Source organism: Dermochelys coriacea, chromosome 23, assembly GCF_009764565.3.
Source record: "Dermochelys coriacea isolate rDerCor1 chromosome 23, rDerCor1.pri.v4, whole genome shotgun sequence".
NCBI classification, from domain to species: Eukaryota; Metazoa; Chordata; order Testudines; family Dermochelyidae; genus Dermochelys; species Dermochelys coriacea.
Genome location: NC_050090.1, coordinates 16,384,002 through 16,405,198, shown reverse-complemented (window position 1 = coordinate 16,405,198; position 21,197 = coordinate 16,384,002). Strand labels below are relative to the sequence as shown.

Here is a 21,197-nt window from a genome sequence, read left to right as displayed (position 1 = left end):
GATGGGGTGCATAGTTCAATTTTGGGGGTGTCAGCTTGTTCTACCTGCACCCCCAACTCAGCTGGTTTTGAGTACCATGAGGTACTGGGTACATGAGGGGCTGCAGGGGGCTATGGCTTGGGGGGCTGGATTAATGTTCAGCTATTGAGGTGCATGCTCCAGTTTGGAGATGTCCTCACTTTTTGGGGTGCTCTGTGGAGTTTCAGGGGGGTTCTCTGTGGAAGGTTTAGGATGAATCTAGGAGGTTGCTCACCCCCCCCGGTAAAGAGCAAAAATTGGGGGTCCTCTTGCTTTTGCTCCCCAAAACTCAGAGATGAGGGGATGCAAGGAAGGCGAATGTGGGGGTTGGGGTGTGGGAATCTGAGGGAGACGGCAGGGGTGTGTATCAGGATGGATCCATTTTATGGCATGTTTAATTCCCTCCCCCGCAAAGTATTGTTTTGTGTAAAGAAAACAGGATGGTGGGGGGAGTGGGGGCTAGTGGATTAGAGCTGAGGGTGGCTGGGAGCCAGGACTCCTGGGTTCTCTCCCCAGCTCTGGGAGGGGAGTGGGGTCTGGTGGTTAGAGCATGGGTGCTGGGAGGCAGGATTCCTGGGTTCTCTTCCTGGCTCCAGGAGGGGAGGGGTCTGGGAGCCAGGAGTCCCATCCCACCTATCAGCCCCATCACTGGCTCTCCCTGAATCTCTCTCTCGATCAAAAGGGGCAGGAAGGGGGTTAGCTGCCCTATTTGGTCAGGGCCCAGGGGGAGCTAGGGGCTCCCCAAGCTAAGGGCTGGTCAGGTGGGGAGCTGGGAATAGGACTTCAAAGGGACCTGAATGCGGAGGAGGGGCAGGGCTGGGAACTGGAGATGGGGCCCGATCCTGGATGCTGCACCAGGCAGCGCGCAGGGCTGGGGCCCTGCACCCGGGGGCGGCAGGGACACACTGCGGTCACTTTATCCCAGTCCCATTGTTACTTCAGGGCAGGCCCAGCGCCACCTGCTGGTGCAAAGCCCTCGCTGCTTCATCCCTGGGTGGTATTATGTGTGGCCGTTCCCCACCCGCCCCGCCCCGCCCCGCCCCACAGGTGGCTGCATCTCAGTGCTGGGTGTGCTGACCCCTGCAGCACTATGTGTGGCTGTTCCCCAGCTGCCCTGCCCCAGAAGTGGCTGCATCTCGGCATCTGGGGAGCCATCCCTGTGTATTACACCATTTGATGCTACATCAGGGGGCACGGCCGTGTGGGCCCAGCTCCCCCAAGGCGATGAGGTCAAAGGAGAACCAAGGTCGGGGTGAAAGGGCTCTGGAGCAAGTTGAGGGAGGGGGGGTCAAGATTTAAAGGTCACAGGGTGAGAGGTCATGGGGGGGAGTCCCCCAAAGACCTGGCCCATGAAGACGGGGGATTTTTCCTCCAACAGCCCCCTTCCTATGCCAATGGTTACTCCCAGATCCCCCCATGCTCCAATGGTCTCTCCCAGCATTCCCTGACATTGTGTGAATGGTTTCTCCCAGGCCCCCAACCCCCCCCATGCTCAGTGCCAATGGTCTCTCCCGGTAGGGCGGGCAGGCCTGAGTGACAGCATCAGGCAGCGCCTGGCTGGAAGAGACCATCTGACCGCGCCGGAGCGGGGAGGTGCCACAGGAGCCAGGTGAGATGGTGCCCCTCACTCCCGACCTGCAGCCCCCCCGCCGCCCCAGCTGGCCCGGCCCTGGCAGTGCGGTTCGGGGCCGGCTCTGATCCGGCTCTAAGGCTCTTTGCTTCCCCAGACCTGCCCAGCGATGGCGACGCCACCAGGGGTCTCCTCGGGGGAGCAAGGACCCAGCTCCCCCCTCCCAGTGGTAAAGTAACCCACCCCCCAGCGCACGGGGCCATGGTTAGTCTGCCTGGGGGCGGGGCTTGATGGAAGGGGCGGGGCTCTTGTCCATGGGGGCGGGGCCCTGAGTGGGTGTGGCTGTAGGGAATGGGGGGGCGTTTCATGGAGGGAGAGGGTGACATGCCTGGCAGTGGCCAAATGGTGGGGTGTTGGGGCTGGGGGGCGGGGCTCTTGTCCATGTGGGGTTTGGGGTGGGCTGGGGGCAGGGCTCTTGTCCGTGGGGAGATGGGGCTGGGGATTTGGACCAGGGGCAGGGCTGGGGCACTTGTCGGGGGGGGGGGGGGCTGGGGATGTCTGAGTGTGTAATTCCCCATCTTTTTTCCCCCTCTCTGCCCCATGTGCTTCTCCCAGAAGCGGGGTGGCCGGAAGGGCCCCCAACCCCGTTGCAGCCCTGGGCTCCCCGAAACCAAACGCCGCGGCCGAGCCCAGAGGATGAACAAAGACGCGGAGGAGCTGGAATCGGGGCTGCGGTGCCTGGTAGGTGGGACACCTGGGTTCTGTCCCTGGGTTTGGGAGGGGAGCGGGGTCTAGTGGGTTAGAGCAGGGGGGACTGGGAGTCAGGACTCCTGGGTTCTCTCCCCAGCTCTGCGAGGGGAGGAGGATCTGGTGGATTTGGGTGAGAAGTGCCGGGGGTGGGTGCCAGGTTCACTGTGTTTTCTCCTGCCCCAGGATCTGAGTGTGCAGGGGGCGGTGCCCGTGGGGACGGGTCTGGCCTTTGACGAGCGGCTCACAGAGTTCCATTGTCTGTGGGATGACAGGTACTTGGGGGGCGGGTCCCAGATCCCCTGGTCTGGGTTGTATTGGCCTCCCCTCTGGGGGCAGATCCTGAAAACCCTGTGGGAGCCACAGCCTGGCCCCCACAATGCCCTGTCTCAGTCTATTGGCCTCATCCTTCCCGCTCATCAGTAATCGCCTTGCCATCCTTACTCCTAATCCACCCCCTTTCTCTGTAATCGCCTCGCCGTCCTTGATCCTCACTCTACCCTGTCTCTAATCGCCTCGCCGTCCTTAATCCTAATCCACCCCCTTTCTCTGTAATCGCTTCGCCGTCCTTAATCCTAATCTCATGTCAAGGTTCCTTCCCCTCTCTGAACTCTAGAGTACAGATGTTGGGACCTGCATGAAAACCTCCTAAACTTACTTTAACCAGCTTAGGTTAAAAACTTCCCCAAGGTACAAACTATTTTACCTTTTGCCCTTGGATTTATCCCTGCCACCACCAAACGTCTAACAGGAATATAATTTGGAAAGAGCCCATTTAGAAACTTCTTTCCCCCCAAAATCCTCACCAAAACCTTGCACCCCCCTGTCTGGGGAAGGCTTGATAAAAATCCTCACCAATTTGCATAGATGACCACAGACCCAAACCCTTGGATCTTAAGAGCAGTGAAAAAGCATTCAGTTTCTTAAAAGAAGAATTTTAACAGGAAAAAAAAAGTAAAAAGAGTCGCCTCTGTAAAATCAGGATGGTAAATACCTTAAAGGGTAATTAGATTCAAAACATAGAGAATCCCTCTAGGCAAAACCTTAAGTTACAAAAACAGGAATCTACATTCCATTCAGCACAATTTATTTTCTCACCCATTTAAACAAACAGAATCTAACGCACATCTAGCTAGATTACTCACTAAATTCTAAGACTCCACTCCTGTTCTGTCCCTGGCAAAAATATCACAAAGACAGACCCAGACCCTTTGTTTCTCCCTCCCCCCAGCTTTTGAAAGTATCTTGTCCTCTCATTGGTCCTTTGGTCAGGTACCAGCGAGGTTATCCTAGCTTCTTAACCCTTTACAGGTGAAAGGGTTTTTCCTCTGGTCAGGAGGGATTTAAAGGTGTTTAAATCTTTATATTTATATTTACTTCCCTTTATATTTATGACAGACCCTTTCTCTGTAATTGCCTCGCCATCCTTAATCCTGATCCGCCCCTTTCTCTGTAATCGCCTCGCCGTCCTTACTCGTAACCTGGGGGGTTAAAATCCTAATTGAGGATCATAACCCCCCCCCCCCACACACACACACAGCCCTGCTGGTGCCCCTCACTCCCGACCCGCAGCCCCTGCCAGCCCAGCCCTCTCCCCCAGCCCTGCCGGAGCCCCTCACTCCCGACCCGCAGCCCCTGCCAGCCCAGCCCTCTCCCCCAGCCCTGCCGCAGCCCCCTGTCCCAATCCATCTTCTCCCCATTTCTCGTTTCATTCCCAGCTTCCCTGAGCGCCCGGAGAGACTCACGGCCATCAAGGGAAAGTTGCTGCAATGCGGCCTTTGGGAGCGCTGTGTCCTGGTGGAGGTGAGAGACTGGAGAGGGGCTGGCGCCAGGACTCCTGGGTTCCATCCCCAGTAGTGGGGTCTTTCCCTGTGGGCGGGAGGGGTCAGAGACCAGCGGTTTCTACCCTCCCTCGCAGTCTCCACTTTCGTGGTTTGCAGGTTCCAGCTACAATTCTTTCCTTTCCTCACAGGCCCGGCTGGCTACCGAGGAAGAGATTCTGCTAGCCCACAGGTATTTATGGAAGAGAGGACCCTGGAGCTGTGGGTCAGGAGTGAGGGGCACTGGTGGGGCTGCGGGTCAGGAGTGAGGGGCGCCGGCAGGGCTGGGGGGTGGGCGGGAGTGAGAGGTGCTGGGGGGGCGGGAGTGAGGGGCGCCGGCAGGACTCGGGGCTGAGGGGCACCGGCGGGGCTGTGGGGCGGGAGTGAGGGACACCAGCGGGGCTGTGGGGCGGGAGTGAGGAGCTCTCTCTCAGCCAGGAGTACGTGGAGCTGATGAAGTCGACCGAGCAGATGAGCGAGCAGGAGCTCAGGGCCCTGTCGGAGACCTACGACTCCGTCTTCCTGCACCCGGTGAGCACCCGCCGGCCAGCGAGGCAGGGCCCGGATGCCAGGGTTCTCTCCCCGGCTCTGGGACGGGAGTGGGGTCTAGTGGGTTAGAGCAGGGAGCCAGGACTCCTAGGTTCTCTCCTGGCTCTAGGAGGGTCTGGCGGACAGTTACCCAGCGCTGTCTATGGGGTTCTTTCCCTGCGGGGGGGGGTTGTCTCTCTGTCCAATCCCCACTCTCCATTTCTCCTGCCCCCCAGGATTCATACCGTTGCACCCGGCTGGCTAGTGGCTGCGTTCTGCGACTGATGGAGAAGGTGCAGAGCGGAGAGCTGCGCAACGGGCTGGCGCTGGTCCGGTAGGAGGGGTGGGCTAGGGGCGGGGGACTGGGGCTGGGGGGCTCCTCCCTCTCGGCAGAGGCTAATCACAGAGAATGGTTGATTCCTGGATCCTCGATTAAGTTGCCAGGTTTTAATTCCTGCTTCCAATGACAATCCTTCCTTTGTGATGGGATGCCCCAAGTTTAATCCCAACTCCTGTGATGTTCGCACCGGCCAATAATCCTAAATCCAGTGGCTTTCGGTTTAGTTTGAGCCCATAATCCCAGTCCCAAGTGGTACCCCGACCCTGATCAACCCCCGGCCCCGCTGTCTGTCAGATCCTCCCTCGCACCAGGCCAGAGCCTTAATCTCAGCCTGGGCCAGAAACCGCCCGGCTCTAGTCCCGGGTTATTCACCTAGTCTCTGCTTGGTCTTCTGTCATCCCAGCTGGGCCTTGTCCCTGATCTCCGCTCCCCACCGGGGCTCAGACCTGTGCCCCCAATCCTCTAGCTAATTGCCCCTTAATCCCAATCCCCCTCCAGTCTCAGACAGCCCCAGAATCCCCCCATTCTCTAGGTCAGCTATTTACATTGTCCGCCCCCCACCTCCACAGCTCGAACTGCCCCAATCCATGCTGGGTTACGAGGATTTTATCCAGCCCTTCCTGTCTTCACCTTTCTCCTTCTACTTGGGAAAAACGACCCAAGCAGCATATGCCGAGATCTGGCTCACTACATGAGCTGGATTTAAAAGGACGGCACCGAGCTGCAGCCACCTCTTGGCAGGGCAGAGAACAGCTGCATCTCGGCGCCAGGCAAGCCATTCCAGTGCAGCGTTATGTATGGCCGTTCCCCAGCTGCCCCACCCCAGAAGTGGCTGCATCTCAGCATCAAGCGAACTTTCCACTAACTCTTTTTGTCTCTGTTCCAGACCGCCAGGACACCACGCCCACCGAGATAAGATGGACGGTTACTGCATGTTCAACCACCTGGCCATCGGGGCTAGATATGCTCGGCAAAAACTGGGAGTGGAACGGTGAGGGATGCGGGGGCTGGTGGTTAGAGCATGGGTGGGCTGGGAGCACGGACTCCTGGATTCTCTCCCTGGCTCTGGGAGGAGAGTGGGGGCTGGTGGTTAGAGCAGTGGGGGCTGGGAGCCAGGACTCCTGGGTACCGCCCCCGGCAGGGTGTCTGTGGCCCGGGGGGGGGCAGGATGAGGGGCGGGTGCTGAGTCCCACTAATGGCCGTGACGAGAGTCTTGTTTCCTTCCAGAGTTTTGATCGTCGACTGGGACGTTCACCACGGGCAGGGCACCCAGTTCCTCTTCGAGGAGGATCCCAAGTCGGTCCCAGGCGCATGGGGGGAGCCCAGGGCTGGGCTAGCAGGGGGCTGCGAGTCGGGAGTGAGGGGCACTGGCAGGGCTAGGCTATCGGGGGGCTGCAGGTCAGGAGTGAGGGGCACTGGGGGGTGAGGCTGCAGGTTAGGAGTGAGGGGCACCAGCAGGATGGGTAGGGGGCAGGGCTGGGCTAGCGGGGGCTGTGGGTTGAAAGCAAGGGGCACTGGCAGCGCTGGGGGGGGCAGGGCTGGGCTGGCAGGGGCTGCGGGTCAGGAGTGAGGGGCACCAGTCACTGCCCCCTGTCTGCCCCTCTCTCTCTCTGCAGCGTTCTTTATTTCTCCGTCCATCGCTATGAGCAGGGGAGGTTCTGGCCCCACCTGCCAGCGTCCGACAGCCCCGCTGTGGGGCAGGGCCGCGGAGAGGGGTTCAATGTCAACGTGCCGTGGAACGCGGTAGGCGCCCTGCGAGCTGTCCCTGGACAGCGTTATGTGCGGCTGTTCCCCAGCCACCCCTCCCCAGAAGTGGCTGCATTTGACCTCCCACAGACCCATCTAACTGGTCTTTGTCTCTCCGTTCAGGTGGGAATGAGGGACGGTGATTATCTCGCTGCATTTTTACATGTCTTACTGCCAGTGGCCTTTGAGGTACGTTGGGGTAGGGGATGGGGAATGGGGCCGGTCCCTTCTACGGGGCACCAGCTCCCATCGGCCCTAGAGCGGGGACTGGCTGGCTCAAGGGGGCAGGGAATGGAGCAGGGGCCTGTCCCCTCTAGGGGGCGCCAGCTCCCATCAGCCCCAGGGAAGGGACTGGCTGGCTCGGGGGCAGGGAATGGGGCGCGGGGCCTGTCCCCTCTAGTGGGCGCTGGTTCTGATCTGGGGGTGCGATCTCCTGTGTTCTGTTTTCAGTTCCAACCCCAGCTGGTTCTGGTGGCCGCCGGGTTCGACTCTGTGCTCGGGGACCCCAAGGTAAGTGGCCACTGTATCCCTCCGTGTTTCTCAGCGCTGCCCCAGGGGGTGCCGAGGGGCTAAGAAGGGGGTCCGGGGCTTGTTTAGAAGGGCAGCGCCCAGTCTAGGGGGCTGAGTGAGGGGCCTCACTGTGGGGCGGGGAGGGAGCCTGACAATCTGACCTTTGCATCCGCGTCTAGGGCGAGATGGCTGTGTCGTCCGCGTGCTTCGCTCACCTGACTCATCTGCTGATGGCCCTGGCGGGCGGCAAGGTGCTGCTGGCTTTGGAGGTGAGTGTGGAGCTGACCCACGGCGCAGGCTCCCCCCAGAGCTGTCTGCAACCCAGCCCTGGGCAGCGTTATATGCAACTGTTTCCCCAACTGCCCCACCCCAGAGGTAGATGCATCTCGGGGCCGGGGGCACCTTTGACCCGTTTTTTTCCCCCACCCCAGGGTGGCTACAATCTGAACTCCCTGGCCAAGGGGGTCTGTGCAGCCCTGAGGACCCTCTTGGGGGACCCCTGTCCCCGGCTGGAGCCACCCGTTGCCCCCTGTCGCAGGTGAGTGGGGGTGGGGCTGGGGGTGGGGCGGCCCCATGATCGCACCCCACTGACTCCGGGCTGTTCCCCCTTCCCCAGTGCTCTGAGCTCCGTGTCTGGGACGCTCGCGATCCACGAGAAATACTGGCGGAGCCTGCAGAGAGGGGGTGAGTCCTGGCCCTCGGGGGCCCCTGCTTGCCCCCAGGCCCCCTCTGGGGCTTCCTGGCCCACCACAGCCTTTCTCGGATTTCAAGGCCCCCCAGCCCTCTTTTAGGATCCCACAGATCCCGCCACACAGCCCCACTGGGGTCCCTCAGCTCGTCTGAGATGCCCCAACCCAGCCCCCCTGGGTTACCCCCTCCTGCCCCCACAACCTCTTTGGGATTCCCCTGCCCCCCCAGCTCCTCACTCTTTGGGGGGATGACAGGCTGCCCTCTGGGGCAGCCCAGAGCCCCCCAACCCCATCCCCCTGTTGTACCCTGCCTCCAAATTCCCACGGGCCCCCTGATTTGATATCATCCCTGCATAGCTCAAGGGATTGGCTCTGATCTCCCTCCCCCCCCACAGAGACCAACACCCCCCCTGAGGATGTGGAAGAGGAGTCAGCCCCCGTGGAACCCCCAGACCCTCCTGAGGTGCCACGACCCCTCCCAGCTGCCCGCACCGGCCTGGTGTATGATGAACGCATGATGGAGCATTACAACATGTGGGATAGGTATGGCCCGGACGCCTGGGTTCTCTCCCCAGCTCTGGGAGGGGAGTGGTGTCTAGTGGTTAGAGCAGGGAGGCTGGAGCCAGGACTCCAGGGTTCTCTCCCCTGCCAGACCCAGGGCTGGAACCCAGGCGTCCGGGCTCTGAGTCCTTCCCTTCCCCCTGTCACAGCCAGCACCCAGAGCTGCCCCAGCGGGTCTCCCGTATCTTCCAGCGCCACGGGGAGCTCCGGCTCACGGAACGATGCCGCCGGATCCCGGCCCGCAGCGCTGAGGAAGAAGAGCTGAGAATGTGCCACAGGTAATGGGGGAGGGGCGTCCCGGACACTTGGGTTCTCTCCCTGGCTCTGGGAGGGGAGTGAGGCCTGGTGGGTTAGAGCACCGGGGGATTGGAGCCAGGACACCTGGGTTCTCTCCCTGGCTCTGGAGGGGAGTGGGGCCTGGTGGTTTAGAGCTGCGGGGGGCCGGAGCCAGGACTCCTGGGTTCTCTGCCTCCCTCGCAGCCTGGAGTACGTGCAGACGGTGAAGGCCACGGCCAGCATGAAGCCACGGGACCTGCACCGCCAGGGGGACCAATACAACTCCATCTACATCTGCACCAGCTCCTACGAGTGCGCCCGGCTGGCGGCCGGCTCGGCCTTCAACGCCGTGCAGGCCGTGCTGGAGGGCGAGGTGAGGGCTGTGGGGCGGGGACCCTCTCTCCCCTGCCCTTTCCCTCCTCCCTTTGCCCCCCAAGACTTGGAGTGTGAATCCTGGTGTTCAGGCCAAATCCTCATTAAGGGGGTTTCATTCTGTCTCCTTGTGTCTTCACTTCCCGTTCCAGAGAATCCTTCCCCAGAGGTGGCTGCGCCTCGCGCTGTTATGTGCGGCTGTTCCCCAGCTGCCCTGCCCCAGAGGTGGCTGCATCCCAGCACCGACTCACCCCCTGTGTGCTCTGTGCCTGGCTCTAGGTGCAGAACGCCGTGGCCATTGTCCGGCCCCCCGGGCATCACGCCGAGTCCGACACGGCCTGTGGCTTCTGCTTCTTCAATTCGGTAGCCCTGGCAGCTCGTTTCGCTCAGCGCTTGGTGGGACGGCCCATGAGGTGAGGGGGGGCTAATGATTACATTCGGGGGCGGGGCAGCTTGGAGCCAGAATTCCTGGGTTCTCTCCCCAGCTCTGAGAAGGGAGATGGGTCTGGTGGTTAGAGCAGTGCGGGGGGTGGGGGCTGGGAGCCAGGACGCCTGGGTTCCATCCTCATTCTCCCTTCTCTTTGTCGTCAGGGTGATGATCCTGGACTGGGATGTTCACCACGGCAACGGTACCCAGCACATGTTTGAGGAAGATCCGAGGTATCTTGTCTTCTGGTGGGGAGCTGCTGGAGGGGGAGGGGAGGTGTGGGGGGGGCCAGGGTTTGAGTGGGACTAACCCCCCCGCCCGTCCCCCCCCAGCGTGATGTACGTCTCTCTGCACCGCTACGACCACGGCTCCTTCTTCCCCACCTCGGAGGACGCCGACGCTGACCGGGTGGGGGAGGGGCCGGGCCGTGGCTTCACCCTCAACGTGCCCTGGAACAGCCCCCACATGGGCGACGCCGAGTACCTGGCCGCCTTCCACCGCCTGGTGCTGCCAATTGCCTACCAGGTGCGCCCGGACACCTGGGTTCTTGCCCAGCACCTGTAGGGGAGGGGATGTGGGAGGGGTGAGCACGGATGCCTGAGTCCGCCGGCAGGGGCTGGGGGGTCGGGTGGTGAGGGTTGTGGGGGTGAGCCCAGATGTCTGGGTCCACTGATGGGGGCTGGGGGGTCGGGTGGTGAGGGTGCGGGATGGGGTGAGTCCAGATGCCTGGATCCGCTGGCGGGGGCTGGGGGGGTGTGGGGTGAATTGGGGTGAGCCCAGATGCCTGGATCCGCTGGCGGGGGCTGGGGGAGGGTCTCACTCAGCTTCTTGTTGTCTCTCTGCAGTTTGACCCAGAGCTGGTTCTGGTGTCAGCCGGGTTCGATGCTGCCCGCGGCGACCCACTGGGGGGCTGCTTAGTGAGCCCCGAGTGTTACGCCCACATGACCCACCTCCTGCTGGGGCTGGCGGGGGGCCGGGTCGTGCTGGTACTGGAGGTACGTGGGGGCAGGGAGTGGGTCCTGTCTCCTCCAAGGGGCACCAGCTCCCATCCAGCCTCAGGGCAGGGACTGGCTGGCACGGGGGGCAGGGAATGGGGCAGGGGCCTGTCCCCTCTAGGGGGCGCTGGCTCCCATCTGGCCCCAGGGTGGGGACTGGGAGGCTCAGGGGGCGGGGAAAGGGGCAAAACCCAGAGCTAAAGAGGAAGATGGATGCACCTGAGACCTGCCAGTTTTGGGGCCTCAGCTGCGAAATCTCGTCCGTTTCCCTTGCGGCCAGGCAGCGCTGGCTGGGGGGGTTAACTCTGGCGGGTCCCTGGCCCGGCCGCCTGCTGGTGCCAATTCCCTGCAAAGCCTTCACGGATGTCATGAGCCACTAAGGTGCTGGGGAAGCCGAGCCCACCGGCTCCGAGCACCGGAGCTGGGTCTGCGGGAAATGACCGACTATCCCGGGGAGGGAAAACCTGGCTCTGAAATGGGAGGAAACTCTGAAATTTCCGGGATCCCGGGAGAAGCAAATCCCGTCTGGGGAAAAACAGCTGAAGCTTTTCAAGAGACCAGCTCGTGTGAGGGTTGAGTGGGACGTAAGATTTAATATTTGGCTCAATCGTTTTATTATTGATTGAATCACTGTTGCTGCATGGTTTTCAAATATCATTAACCTTTAATCTTTAACCATTAATCTTTATATCTTGAATAAAAATATTAAATCTCTATTTTAATAAATAATGTATTAGACATAAATTTTAGTCTTTTAAGATATAATATTAAATACATGTGATTGAATATATTAAATGTGTGATTATAGAATGTGAAATTATATTTAACGTAGTAAGATATATTAAATTATGTTTAATAATCGTATATTAGAGATCTATTAATTGTAGTAAAGATAAATTTTACTGTATTTATCATTTTAGCTAATATATACTGAATAAAACAATATAACAGCTTAATTATATATTGTATACTAAGCAATATATAGCTCTATTAAAGTTAATATATCTGTTAAGTAGATATGTAATATATTTAATATGTATATTTTAAATTAAATAGAAAAATTAATATGTATTAAATAACAATAGAATATTTAATATCTAAAATATTTATCTTTACTATTGTTCCTGTATATTATAGATCAGATAAATTTAATATGATTTAACATTATATATGTAATTTATAAATAAATAAAATTAGCTATCTATCTGATATAATTAAACAGTAAATATCAACTTTAATAAGTATTGAACAGGAATCTATAATTAATCCATTAGTCCCATGCTGTCGATGAAGTATATTAACAAGATCATGTTGAATAAGACGTTTTCTCCTCTTTGTAATTGCTGGGAGCTGTGTCTGGCCTGGGGTGAGCCGAAGGCTGAGAAGTCGTGCGAGAGACCAGACAGGGAGGGTCCCGGGATGCGCGCCGTTGGGCTGATTACGGCCCATGCTGGGAGCCCCGCGGCGACCTGGCGAATCCCTGTCCTTGGCCGAGCTGGGTTTTCCTGCTGCCCGTTTCACCAGCCAGTTCCCAAGCTCATTTCCAAGCGATTCGCCCCCGACGTCCGTGGCTCTGGGTCGCGGGGGCGTCAGGTGGCCATTCAGGGCTGAGAGATGTTAAGATTCGGTGGCCAGGAAACACCGTGTTGCTCCTTGGCCTCCGTGTCGCTGAGCGAGGAATCGGAACCCACCCCCGGCCAGCCAGGCCTCCGGCACCTCCTCCCACCTGGCCCAGCCCCTGGCTGCATGTCTCCGGGGCAGGGCGGGAATGTACCTGGGTCAAGGCACAGTGGCTATTGGTTCTGCGCCCAGGGCGGGGCTGGATGGAGATGGACAGATAAGGACACAGACGGACGCCCCCAAATCTCAGCTCTCTTCTCCCCCTGCCCTCTCCAGGGAGGCTACAACCTGGTGTCTATCTCCGAATCCATGACCATGTGCACCCGGACCCTGCTGGGGGACCCCCTGCCCGAGCTGGGGCGCCTGCGAGCTCCCCACCCCAGCGCCCTGCAGTCGCTGGCCCGGGCGAGCGCTGTGCACCGCAAATACTGGACCTGCCTGCGACTGGATGGTAAGTGCGGCCCCCCCCGGCCGAGCTCCTGCCCCACAGCACGGCCCCCCTTCCCAGCCCCCTGCCACGTGTTGCCACACTACATAATCTCCATCTCTTGCAGTGCCGATCCAGGAGGACTCGAGGCCCCAATCCAGGCAGCCGGGCCCCATCCATGAGGATTCCCCACCAGAGGCCCCCTCGGGGGGCTCCCAGAGCCCCCCAGTCTCTGAGGGCTCAGTTGATGACCTCCTGAGGCTGGGAGCTCTCTGCCTCAGCGATGAGGTGGGGACGATGAGCCCTGACTCCGCCCTGGTGGGCAGGGCTTCCCCTGGAGCTGTGGAACCTCCAGCTGCCGAGGAGTCAGAGGTAGGGCGGGGGGGCATCTATCCCATGGGGCCAGGGAGGGGATCTATTATTGGGGGGTTGATCTGCACTGGATTCCCTGGGGTGGGGGATGGGAGTAGCTTGGTGGCGGGGATGGGGGGCAGTCTCAGCTCTCGGGTCTTTTCTCTCCCAGGAACCCCCCAGCCTCCTGGATGAAGCAGCCGCCCTGCTCCCCACCCCCTCTGTCAGCCTGGGGGTGGAGTTCGCAGACACGGTAAAGCCCTGATGGCCGCCCCCCCACCCCGTTCCTTAATCCTTGGTGCCGTCCACCCCCATCCTTGGCCTCTCCCATTCCCCGGATGGGCCCCTCACCTGTGCCCCCCCACCCTTCTCGCCTGATTCTCTGCTTCATGCTGTACCCCTACACCCCATTTTCCAGCGTACCTCTCTGCCTCCCTCCCCCACTGGGCTCACATGGGGGCAATAGCCCAGCACTGGTTGCACCCATTTCCCAGCTGCTACACTGGGGCCCAGGACGCCTGGGTTCTCTCCCGGCTCTGGGAGGGGAGTGGGGTCTGGTGGGTTAGAGCTGGGGCGGGAGCGGGGAGCCCGAACGCCTGGGTTCGATCCTTGTCTCCCTCGTGTCTCTGCAGGGGATGCTCTACGCCGTGACCCCTCTGCCCTGGTGCCCCCACCTGGACTCGCTCCAGCCCCTTCCCCCGGCTGGGCTGGATGTGCTGGCTCCATGTGAGGGATGCGGCAGCCAGGGCGAGAACTGGGTCTGCCTGGCCTGTTACCAGGTGAGACGGTGCCCCCCACTCCCGACCCACAGCCCCTGCTAGCCCAGCCCTGGGCCCCCCCACCTCTGCTGGCACTCCCCACTCCTGACCCGCAGCCCCTGCCAGCCCAGCGCTGCCCCCTCCCTTCAGCCCTGCCGGTGCCTCCCACCCCCGACCCACAGCCCCTGAAGCCGTTGACCCTTCCTCTCCCCAGGTGCTCTGCGGGCGTTACGTCAATCAGCACATGCTGGCTCATGGCTCCCTTTCCGGCCACCCCCTGGTGCTGAGTTACGCTGACCTGTCCGTCTGGTGCTACGCCTGTCAATCATACGTCCATCACCCAGTAAGCCACGCCTCCCTTCATGGTCACATGACACAGCCCCCCCTCCCAGCAGGTCGGGGTTCCCTTTCTGTCCGTGTCTATATGAGGGGTGGGGGTTGCTAATTGGCTGGGGCTGAATGGGTTAATTCTTGGGGCTGGGACATTCCTCCCCCTGCCTTCGTTGCCCTAATGGAGCATCCCAACTTGGGGAATAATGCTCCCCTGTCCCATTGCTATAATGGAACATTCCTGCAGTGGGCAAATCACACACACCTGTCCCACCTCTGCCCCTGCTGTAATGGAATATTCCAGCCCCTGGGGTGGAATGATCCATTGTGGTGTGGGGGGGGTGAGTATATTCGGCAGGACATTCCATTATAGCTGGGCTCTTGGTCACCAGGTCACTGGTCGCTAGGGTCCCCTATCTCCAGGCCATTGGCCGGGTCCATTCTCTGCTGACAGCGTGGGGGGGTTTACAGCTGGGCTGATCCATTCCCCCTGGCCTTGTCATGCCTTGGGGGGGACATACTATTATGGGTGGGGGGGAATTAGTTCCTGGTGTGTGTGTACACACGTGCACAGACTGCTCCATTCTCTCCAGTGGGGGGGGAGCCATGGGCATAGGCAGTTTCATTGTCAAGGGCAGGGCGGGGAGCTGGCCTGGCCATTCCATCCCCTCCCATCCAGACCTCCATTCTCTCCCTGCCCCAGACCCTTCTGCCAGCCAAGGCCCTGGCTCACCGCATGAAGTTCGGGACGGACCCAGCTGCTGGGCTCTGAGCCCTGCACCACAGGAAGGGGGGGATGTTCAAATCCCCCCCCCCGTGATGGACGAACCTACTCTCTTAAAGGGCTACAGACATGCCAAACAACTCACCAGCAGTAAGGAGAGACTCTCCCCCCCCTCGCCATGTATCCACTGGGGGTTGGTCCCACCCCACCCACGGCATTCACTGGGGATGGCCACCCCCATCCACACCCCCCCCCATCCTGTAGGGCTAGCCTCCTTGATCTCCACCCTCGACGCATCAGTCAAGCCTGTGTCTGCTCCAGCTCATACCCCACTCCCCCAGCAGGCCGTGAGGATCACAGGTATGCAGGGGAGGTGGGTGTCGTCCTTTTCTGCTTCCCCCCTTTTCCCCCCAATAAACCTGAGACGAGCTGTATTAACATCCTGGGCTCTCAGGAGCTGTTTCTTCCCCCAAGGGGGGTGGAGGCGGTGGACTCTGTGGATCAGGTGCAAATGGTCCCCTCCCCGCAAAGGGGATGAAGATAATGGCTTCTTTATAAACCCTGGTGTGGGTTCTGCCAGACTCCAGCGGCCAGCGGGGCGAGAGGAACACGGCCCTCCGTTTTTGTTAGTGTAGGACCTACAATAAGTGGACTGGGGGCCAGAATCCATGGTCGCAATGTGAGGTGGGAGATCTTCCCTATGTGGGATGGGACGTGGGCCTTTCCCCTTAAGGGGCACCTGCCCTGGGCAGGGGACAGGCCCTCGCTGTCTTTGCTTTTCGGGTTGATTATTGCAATACAAGGTTAATGATGCATGTGCTGTTATTCCCCCTTTAATTTGCCACTCGCCTGTGCGCTATGCCCTGCGGAGCACCCAGGGCCAGGGGGCACCACCCAGCCACCCCGAGTTACATAGAGGGTGCCACCTGCAGCCCCCTCACCTGCAGAAAGGTGCCATCTCAGCCCATTCACCTGCTGCCAGAGTGACAAGGTCCTACAGGCGTCACCTCAACAGAGCCCCAGAGTAGCTCCCCAAACCCGCAGCCATAAATGCACCGGTGTTGATTAACTAGGAAACGCTTTTAAGAGCTTACGGGGCACGGGCGCAGCTCGGAGTTGCTGACAAAGGGAAAATCACAAGCTCATTCCTAACCTTCACCACACCAGTAATTCTAGCAGCGAGCAGATTTCCTGCCCCTAACCCTTCATGGTACTTCTGCCTAATGAGAATGCTGTCTCGTTAGGCCCAGCCCCTCCCCTAGGCTCCTGTTGGATTTCTTTATCTTCCCCATGCTCTTTGTCCATTGTGTAAGGGAGGCGAGGCAGGTGATGGCAGCGGCTGTGGGGCACAGGAGATATTTAGCATCTCTCAAAGTCCTCCAGGGCTGACATGTGGGACTTTTGTTCCCAGTCCTGTTGTTATGGCTAAGGGGTTAGTCTGCAGATGTTTCCCAAATTCACAATGTGTTTCAGTAACAATCATAAAGCAAAATCTCCTAACTCCCGATCCGACGTTGATATGCACATTGTAACAGGACAATAATGTTCAGCAGATTGTGGCTTTTCAAATGATACCTCACAAGGCATACTTTGTACAAAATATCGTAGCCATTACAAGCGGTGAATATGGGGGGTTACAGTGTCTCACAATGCGACTGAGGCTGGCGTGTGTCTGTGCCACTAGAAAGGAGCAGCAGTAGAAGGTAAAGGCCAGGCTGTTTCCCCTCCAGGCAGTTGGGTGTGAAACCAGAGGGTCTGGATTCAATCCCTGGCTGTTTCAAACTGAGCTGCATCTCAGCGCTGGGTGAGCACTTCCAGTGCAGCGTTATGTGCAGCTGTTGCCCAGCCACCCCGCCCCAGAGGTGGCTGCATCTTAGCGCTAGCTGAGCCCTCCAGTCAGTAGCAGGAGGGGAGGTGGATCTCACAGCTGGAGTTTAACGTTCCCACGGCTAGAAGTGCATGAACAGCTGCCCCCTCTGCGATTCCAGCCTTGGGGCCCAGAGCGGGGAGGCTCAGAAGTCGTCGTCGTCGCAGATGTCCAGGTAGACGTCGAAGGCCTCACGGTTGCAGTTGCCATCGGGCGTGAAGACGTATTTGTGGAAGGTGCCATCCACGCAGATCGCTGGGGAGCAGGGGGGGACATGGGCGTTAGACGGGGGTGGGGAGAGAGCCCTACCCCCCCCCCCACTCTCCCCCCACTGACCGATGACAGAGTTGACGGTCTTGGCAGAGCTGCGGCCGAAGGCGCAGACACAGGCAGACTCCGCCGGCACCGTGAAGCTGGCCAGGCTCCACTGCGAGTCCACGTACTGGCCGATCACCGGGCCCACCTTGCCCACGCGCGCCAGCCTGTGGAGAGACGCGGCAGGGGGGCGGGTCACGGGGGGGGTACCGACACGGCGCAGCAGGATGAAGGGTGCCGGGGGGGACACCTACACAGAGCAGTGGTTAAGGGGCTGGGGGGGCAGGGTATGTATGTGGAGTGGTGGTTTAGGTGCAGTGGGGGAGCCACAGGGGGGTACCTACCAGGAACAGCGGTGGGGGTCCCTGGGGGGGTACCTATACAGAGCAGCAGTTGAGGGGGAGTGTGGGGGCCCCAGCGGGGTACCTGAACTCTGAGGTGAGTTCAGGGGGTACCCACACAGAGCAGCAGTTGAGGCGTGGGGGAGGGTACTGAGGCATGGGGGGAAACCGGGGGGGTATCCAGGTGGGGTGGAGGGGCCCCGAGGGGGTACCTGAGTGGGGGGTACCTATACAGAGCAGCAGTTGAGATGTGGGGGGGGGGCTCTGGGGGGTACCTACGGGGAGTGGCAGTTGAGATGCGGTAGGGGGGCCCCAGGCGGGGTGGGGGGACTCCGGGGGGGGTACCTATGCAGAGCGGCAGTTGAGATGCGGTGGGGGGGCCCCAGGCAGGGTGGGGGGACTTCGGGGGGGTACCTATGCAGAGCGGCAGGTGAGATGCGGTGGGGGGCCCCAGGCGGGGTGGGGGAGCTCCGGGGGGTACCTACGCGGAGCGGCGGTTGAGGTGTGTGTCCCTCAGGGCGAAGACGTGAACCGTCCCCTTGTCACTCGAGGCGCAAAGAAACGACGAGTCGTGGCTGAAGTTGATGCTGTGGAGATTGGGGAGGGGGGCGTTACCCAGCGCGCCACAAGTGCCCCCGCAGGAGGGATGTCGGTGCTGTGGGGGGGCAGTGCCCAGGGCTCTCACCAATACAGCAGGGTGGGGTCTGTGCCTGGCGGGGTCCGTGCCGGGGGGGATCCGTGCCCAGGGCACTGACCAGTACAGCACGGCGGGGGCCATGCCCAGGGGGATCCGTGCCCAGGGCACTCACCAGTACAGTGTGGCGGGGTCTGTGCCCGGGGGAATCCATGCCCAGGGCACTCACCAGTACAGTGTGGCGGGGTCTGTGCCCCGGCGCAGCTCCACCAGCTTCTCCTTGCTCTGGGTGTCGAAGAGGCGGATCAGGGTGCCCTGGCGGGAGGCCGATGCCACCACGGTGCCCGGCTGGTTGAGGGACACGCAGGCGATCTCGCCCTGGTGGGCGTTGATGGTGAACGGTGCCGACGAGGTGCCTGGCTGGGTGCTCGACAGGTCCTGTGAGGTGGGGTGGGGCTGAGACCGGGCTGCCCTGGAGAGCACAGCCCCCCTCCACTGCCTCAGCCACACAGTGACCCCCCCCTCCCCCCGCGACCACAGACACCCCGTGTTACCCGTTGCCTCTGCAGGAAAGGGAAATGGATCACACACACCCCGACCCATCTCTGTCCCCCCACATGAATCCCACCCCTCCCCCAGCACCTCCCTGCTCCCCGCACCCCCCGCACTCACCACTAACTGCAGGCTGCCACATTTGTGCCCGGGAAACACCAGCAGCTGTTTCTCCAGACTGGGGCAGAGATCGCAGAGCCCTGGGGGATAGAGCAGGAGGCTGGGGGGCACCGCGCTGGGGGGAGTGGGGCAGGGGCTGCTGTCCTGAGGGACGCAGGGGGATGCTGGGCTGGGAGAGGTCTGTACCTTTGGGGTTGTCCCGCGTGTCAAACTCAAAAAGCTTGGTGGGGTTCTCCGGGAAGGAATAAACGTAAATACGGTTCCTCAGAACAATGATGATTCTGAAACAAAAGAGCCCGGACTCCTGGGTTCTCTCTTGGCTCTGGGAAGGGATAGGGGGGTCTAGTGGTTTGAGCAGGGGGCTGGGTTGGGAGCCAGGACTCCTGGGTCCTGTCCCTGCTCTGGGAGGGGAGTGGGGTCCAGTGGGTAGAGCAGGGGATCTCGGAGCCAGGACTCCTGGGTTCTCTCCTGGCTCTGGGAGGGGATAGGATGGGGGATCTAGTGGTTAGAGCAGGGGGGCTGGGAGCCAGGACTCCTGGGTTCTCTCTCCAGCTCCGGGAGGGGAGTGGGAGCTAGAGATTCGAGGGCGGGGGTTGGGAGCCCGGACGCCTGGGATCACACTCACTTGTCATGTCTCATGCGCACGGCCAGGGCGGGTTTGGTGAAGGTGAATTCCAGAACCAGCTTGTCTTTGCCACCCTTCCCCTCGCGGGCGTCGTCCCAAATCAGCACTGCCGGGGGGTGACATGGGTGAGAGCAGACAGTGCTACCCTCACAGCCCCCCCACTCCCCTCCCAGAGCTGGGGAGAGAACCCAGGAGTCCTGGCTCCCAGCCCCCCCCAGGGGTACATACCTGAGATCTCTGAGAATTTGGGGTTCCCTCCTCCCCCCACAATGGCCAAGAGGTTGGATCGATGCAGCATCTCGACCAGGGCCACGCTGCCCACCTGCTCATGATCTGGGGGGGTAGAAAATCAGGGTGGAGTCCAATGCCACTTCCCCCCCTCCGAGCCAGCCAGCCCCCATTCCCTGCCCTCCCTACCAGTCCCCCCCCTTACCCAGATGCCCTTTCTCCATGAGCGGCTCCACATTGTAGATCCGCACCCCGGACTCCATCGCGCAGCAGAAGCAGCCTGGAACGAGGGGCAGAGAGCGGGTTAAAGCCCAGCCTGCCGCAGGAGAAGGGACTTCCCAGACTCCTGGGTTCTCTCCCTGGCTCTGGGAGGGGAGTGGGCTCTGGTGGTTAGAGCAGGGAGCCTGGATGCCTGGGTTCTCCCCCCAAGGTGCAGAGGTGGGGTTCGGGGGTGCCGCTTACTCTGATCCTGGTTGAAGTGCAGGCTGTTCACCCCGCGTTGCTGTGCCATTCTGCGGGAGCGGCAGATTTGGGGGGCCCCTTCCCGGATCCGAGCAACAGGCAGCTGAGGAGTGGGGTGAGGAGCAGGGGGTAAGAAGAGTGTGAGGCTACACTCCGGCCCCCCATCGCCACGTGCCCCTTTCACCCCCATGCCCAGCTGTCTGCCCTCCACCCAGCTACCCTGTCACTGTCTCCTGCAACCCCACTGTTCCCCCAGGATCGTCCTGCCCCCCAAAATAATCCCTGTGTCTACCACAGCCAGAGTTTGCTGCCCCCCAGGCACTGTCCTGCACATACACAGCCCCATGGCCTCCCAAATCCCCCTGCCTCCCACAATCCCCTGGCCTCACTGCGCCCCAGCACCCTGCCCCCGAGCCCCTCCCTGAGCCCCCCCGCCACGATGTTTCTATCTGGGTGCCCCCTTCCCCCCAGCATTCACCTTGCTCCCCCCGCCAATCCCTGCCCCTTCCCCTTGCGGCATCCCCCAGCCCCCAAATCCATCTCCCCAGCCCCGCTGACCCCACAATCACAACTTCCCAGCCCAGCCCCACCTCCCCACTGCCCCCCACGAGCCCAGCCCCACCAGCCCAGCCCCCCAATCCGACCTCCCCACTGCCCCCCACGGCCCCAGCCTCTCCTCCCCAGTGCCCCCCACCAGCCCAGGCCCACCTGCCCCACTTCCCCCCACGAGCCCAGCCCCCCCTGCTCCCCGATCCCGGCCCCAGCCCAGGCCCTGGTTACCCCGCAGAGAGCGGGGCGGGGCAAACACCAGCTGATCTTGTTCCGCCGGGTCACACCGGGGAAGGGACGCTGACAGCTGATCACGTGATCAACTTGGACGATGGATGAAACCGTAGCGGCCATGTTGGACATTGGCAGGGGAGCCGCGTTGCCCCTTAGTAACGGCCGGTGGCAGCCATCTTGGATACTGGCAAATAGCCAATCATACCCTTCCCCCCCCCCGGCAAAGAAGCCAGGACGCCTGGGTTCTCTCCCTGGCTCTGGGAGGGGAGTGGGGTCTAGTGGCTAGAGCAGGAGGCTTGTCTCCTATGCCTCTGCTTCCCCCCCACAGCGCACCCTGGTATCTCTCCTCCCTGCCTCCCCAACACACCTGGGAGAAGGGTGGCAAAAGGGGAGGAGCCAATATAGTTCCCTGTGCTGGGGGTGGGGCTTCAGGGGCACCTGGGGGATACTGGGCTGGTGGG

The 21,197-nt window shown here is 60.8% G+C and overlaps 2 protein-coding genes across 6 annotated transcripts; one reads left to right on the top strand and one right to left on the bottom strand.

Moving 5' to 3' along the window:
• Positions 1–1,212: 1,212 nt before the first annotated feature.
• Positions 1,213–15,622, top strand: HDAC6 (histone deacetylase 6). 3 transcript variants are annotated; one of them, XM_038382350.2, is made up of 29 exons: positions 1,213–1,627; positions 1,746–1,817; positions 2,204–2,329; positions 2,522–2,610; positions 4,054–4,138; positions 4,308–4,348; positions 4,590–4,686; positions 4,920–5,017; positions 5,910–6,014; positions 6,251–6,319; positions 6,640–6,766; positions 6,893–6,958; positions 7,220–7,279; positions 7,459–7,548; positions 7,711–7,817; positions 7,896–7,963; positions 8,364–8,511; positions 8,679–8,807; positions 9,010–9,178; positions 9,457–9,590; positions 9,769–9,837; positions 9,937–10,129; positions 10,450–10,599; positions 12,496–12,670; positions 12,774–13,018; positions 13,170–13,250; positions 13,630–13,776; positions 13,970–14,098; positions 14,789–15,622. In XM_038382350.2, exons 2-29 carry the CDS (start codon positions 1,758–1,760, stop codon positions 14,855–14,857), a joined length of 3,126 nt encoding a protein of 1,041 aa, XP_038238278.1. In that variant the 5' UTR covers positions 1,213–1,627; positions 1,746–1,757; the 3' UTR covers positions 14,858–15,622. The 3 variants fall into 3 exon arrangements, with proteins under 3 accessions (XP_038238278.1, XP_038238280.1, XP_043357449.1); XM_038382352.2 differs by having other exon boundaries at positions 1,214–1,627; positions 1,746–1,852; XM_043501514.1 differs by lacking the exon at positions 1,746–1,817 and having other exon boundaries at positions 1,215–1,627.
• A 732-nt stretch (positions 15,623–16,354) lies between these two features.
• On the bottom strand, positions 16,355–20,886 carry WDR45 (WD repeat domain 45). 3 transcript variants are annotated; one of them, XM_043501570.1, is made up of 12 exons: positions 20,662–20,676; positions 20,598–20,604; positions 19,954–20,056; positions 19,697–19,771; positions 19,492–19,596; positions 19,264–19,369; positions 18,825–18,919; positions 18,639–18,718; positions 18,196–18,404; positions 17,818–17,919; positions 17,013–17,158; positions 16,355–16,931 (listed from the first exon to the last, which is right to left on the bottom strand). In XM_043501570.1, the coding sequence occupies exons 3-12, from the start codon at positions 20,000–20,002 to the stop codon at positions 16,822–16,824; spliced, it is 1,077 nt and encodes a 358-aa protein (XP_043357505.1). In that variant the 5' UTR covers positions 20,003–20,056; positions 20,598–20,604; positions 20,662–20,676; the 3' UTR covers positions 16,355–16,821. The 3 variants fall into 3 exon arrangements, with proteins under 3 accessions (XP_043357505.1, XP_038238285.2, XP_043357506.1); XM_038382357.2 differs by lacking the exons at positions 20,598–20,604; positions 20,662–20,676 and adding an exon at positions 20,734–20,886; XM_043501571.1 differs by lacking the exon at positions 20,662–20,676 and having other exon boundaries at positions 20,598–20,608.
• Between the last annotated feature and the right edge of the window lie 311 nt (positions 20,887–21,197).

Bases quoted from the DNA above. Each gene is read 5' to 3' on its own strand.
- WDR45 (XM_038382357.2), bottom strand. From the start codon at position 20,865: ATGTCCAACATGGCCGCTACGGTTTCATCCATCGTCCAAGTTGATCAC. The intron at 18,719-18,824 runs GTACAGACCTCT...TCTATCCCCCAG, and splicing joins CACGCGGGACAACCCCAAAG to GGCTCTGCGATCTCTGCCCC. The intron at 17,159-17,817 runs GTAGGTACCCCC...GTCTCTCCACAG, and splicing joins CACCTCAACCGCCGCTCCGC to GCTGGCGCGCGTGGGCAAGG.
- HDAC6 (XM_038382350.2), top strand. From the start codon at position 1,758: ATGGCGACGCCACCAGGGGTCTCCTCGGGGGAGCAAGGACCCAGCTCC. The intron at 1,818-2,203 runs GTAAAGTAACCC...TGCTTCTCCCAG, and splicing joins CCAGCTCCCCCCTCCCAGTG to AAGCGGGGTGGCCGGAAGGG. The intron at 9,838-9,936 runs GTATCTTGTCTT...GTCCCCCCCCAG, and splicing joins ATGTTTGAGGAAGATCCGAG to CGTGATGTACGTCTCTCTGC.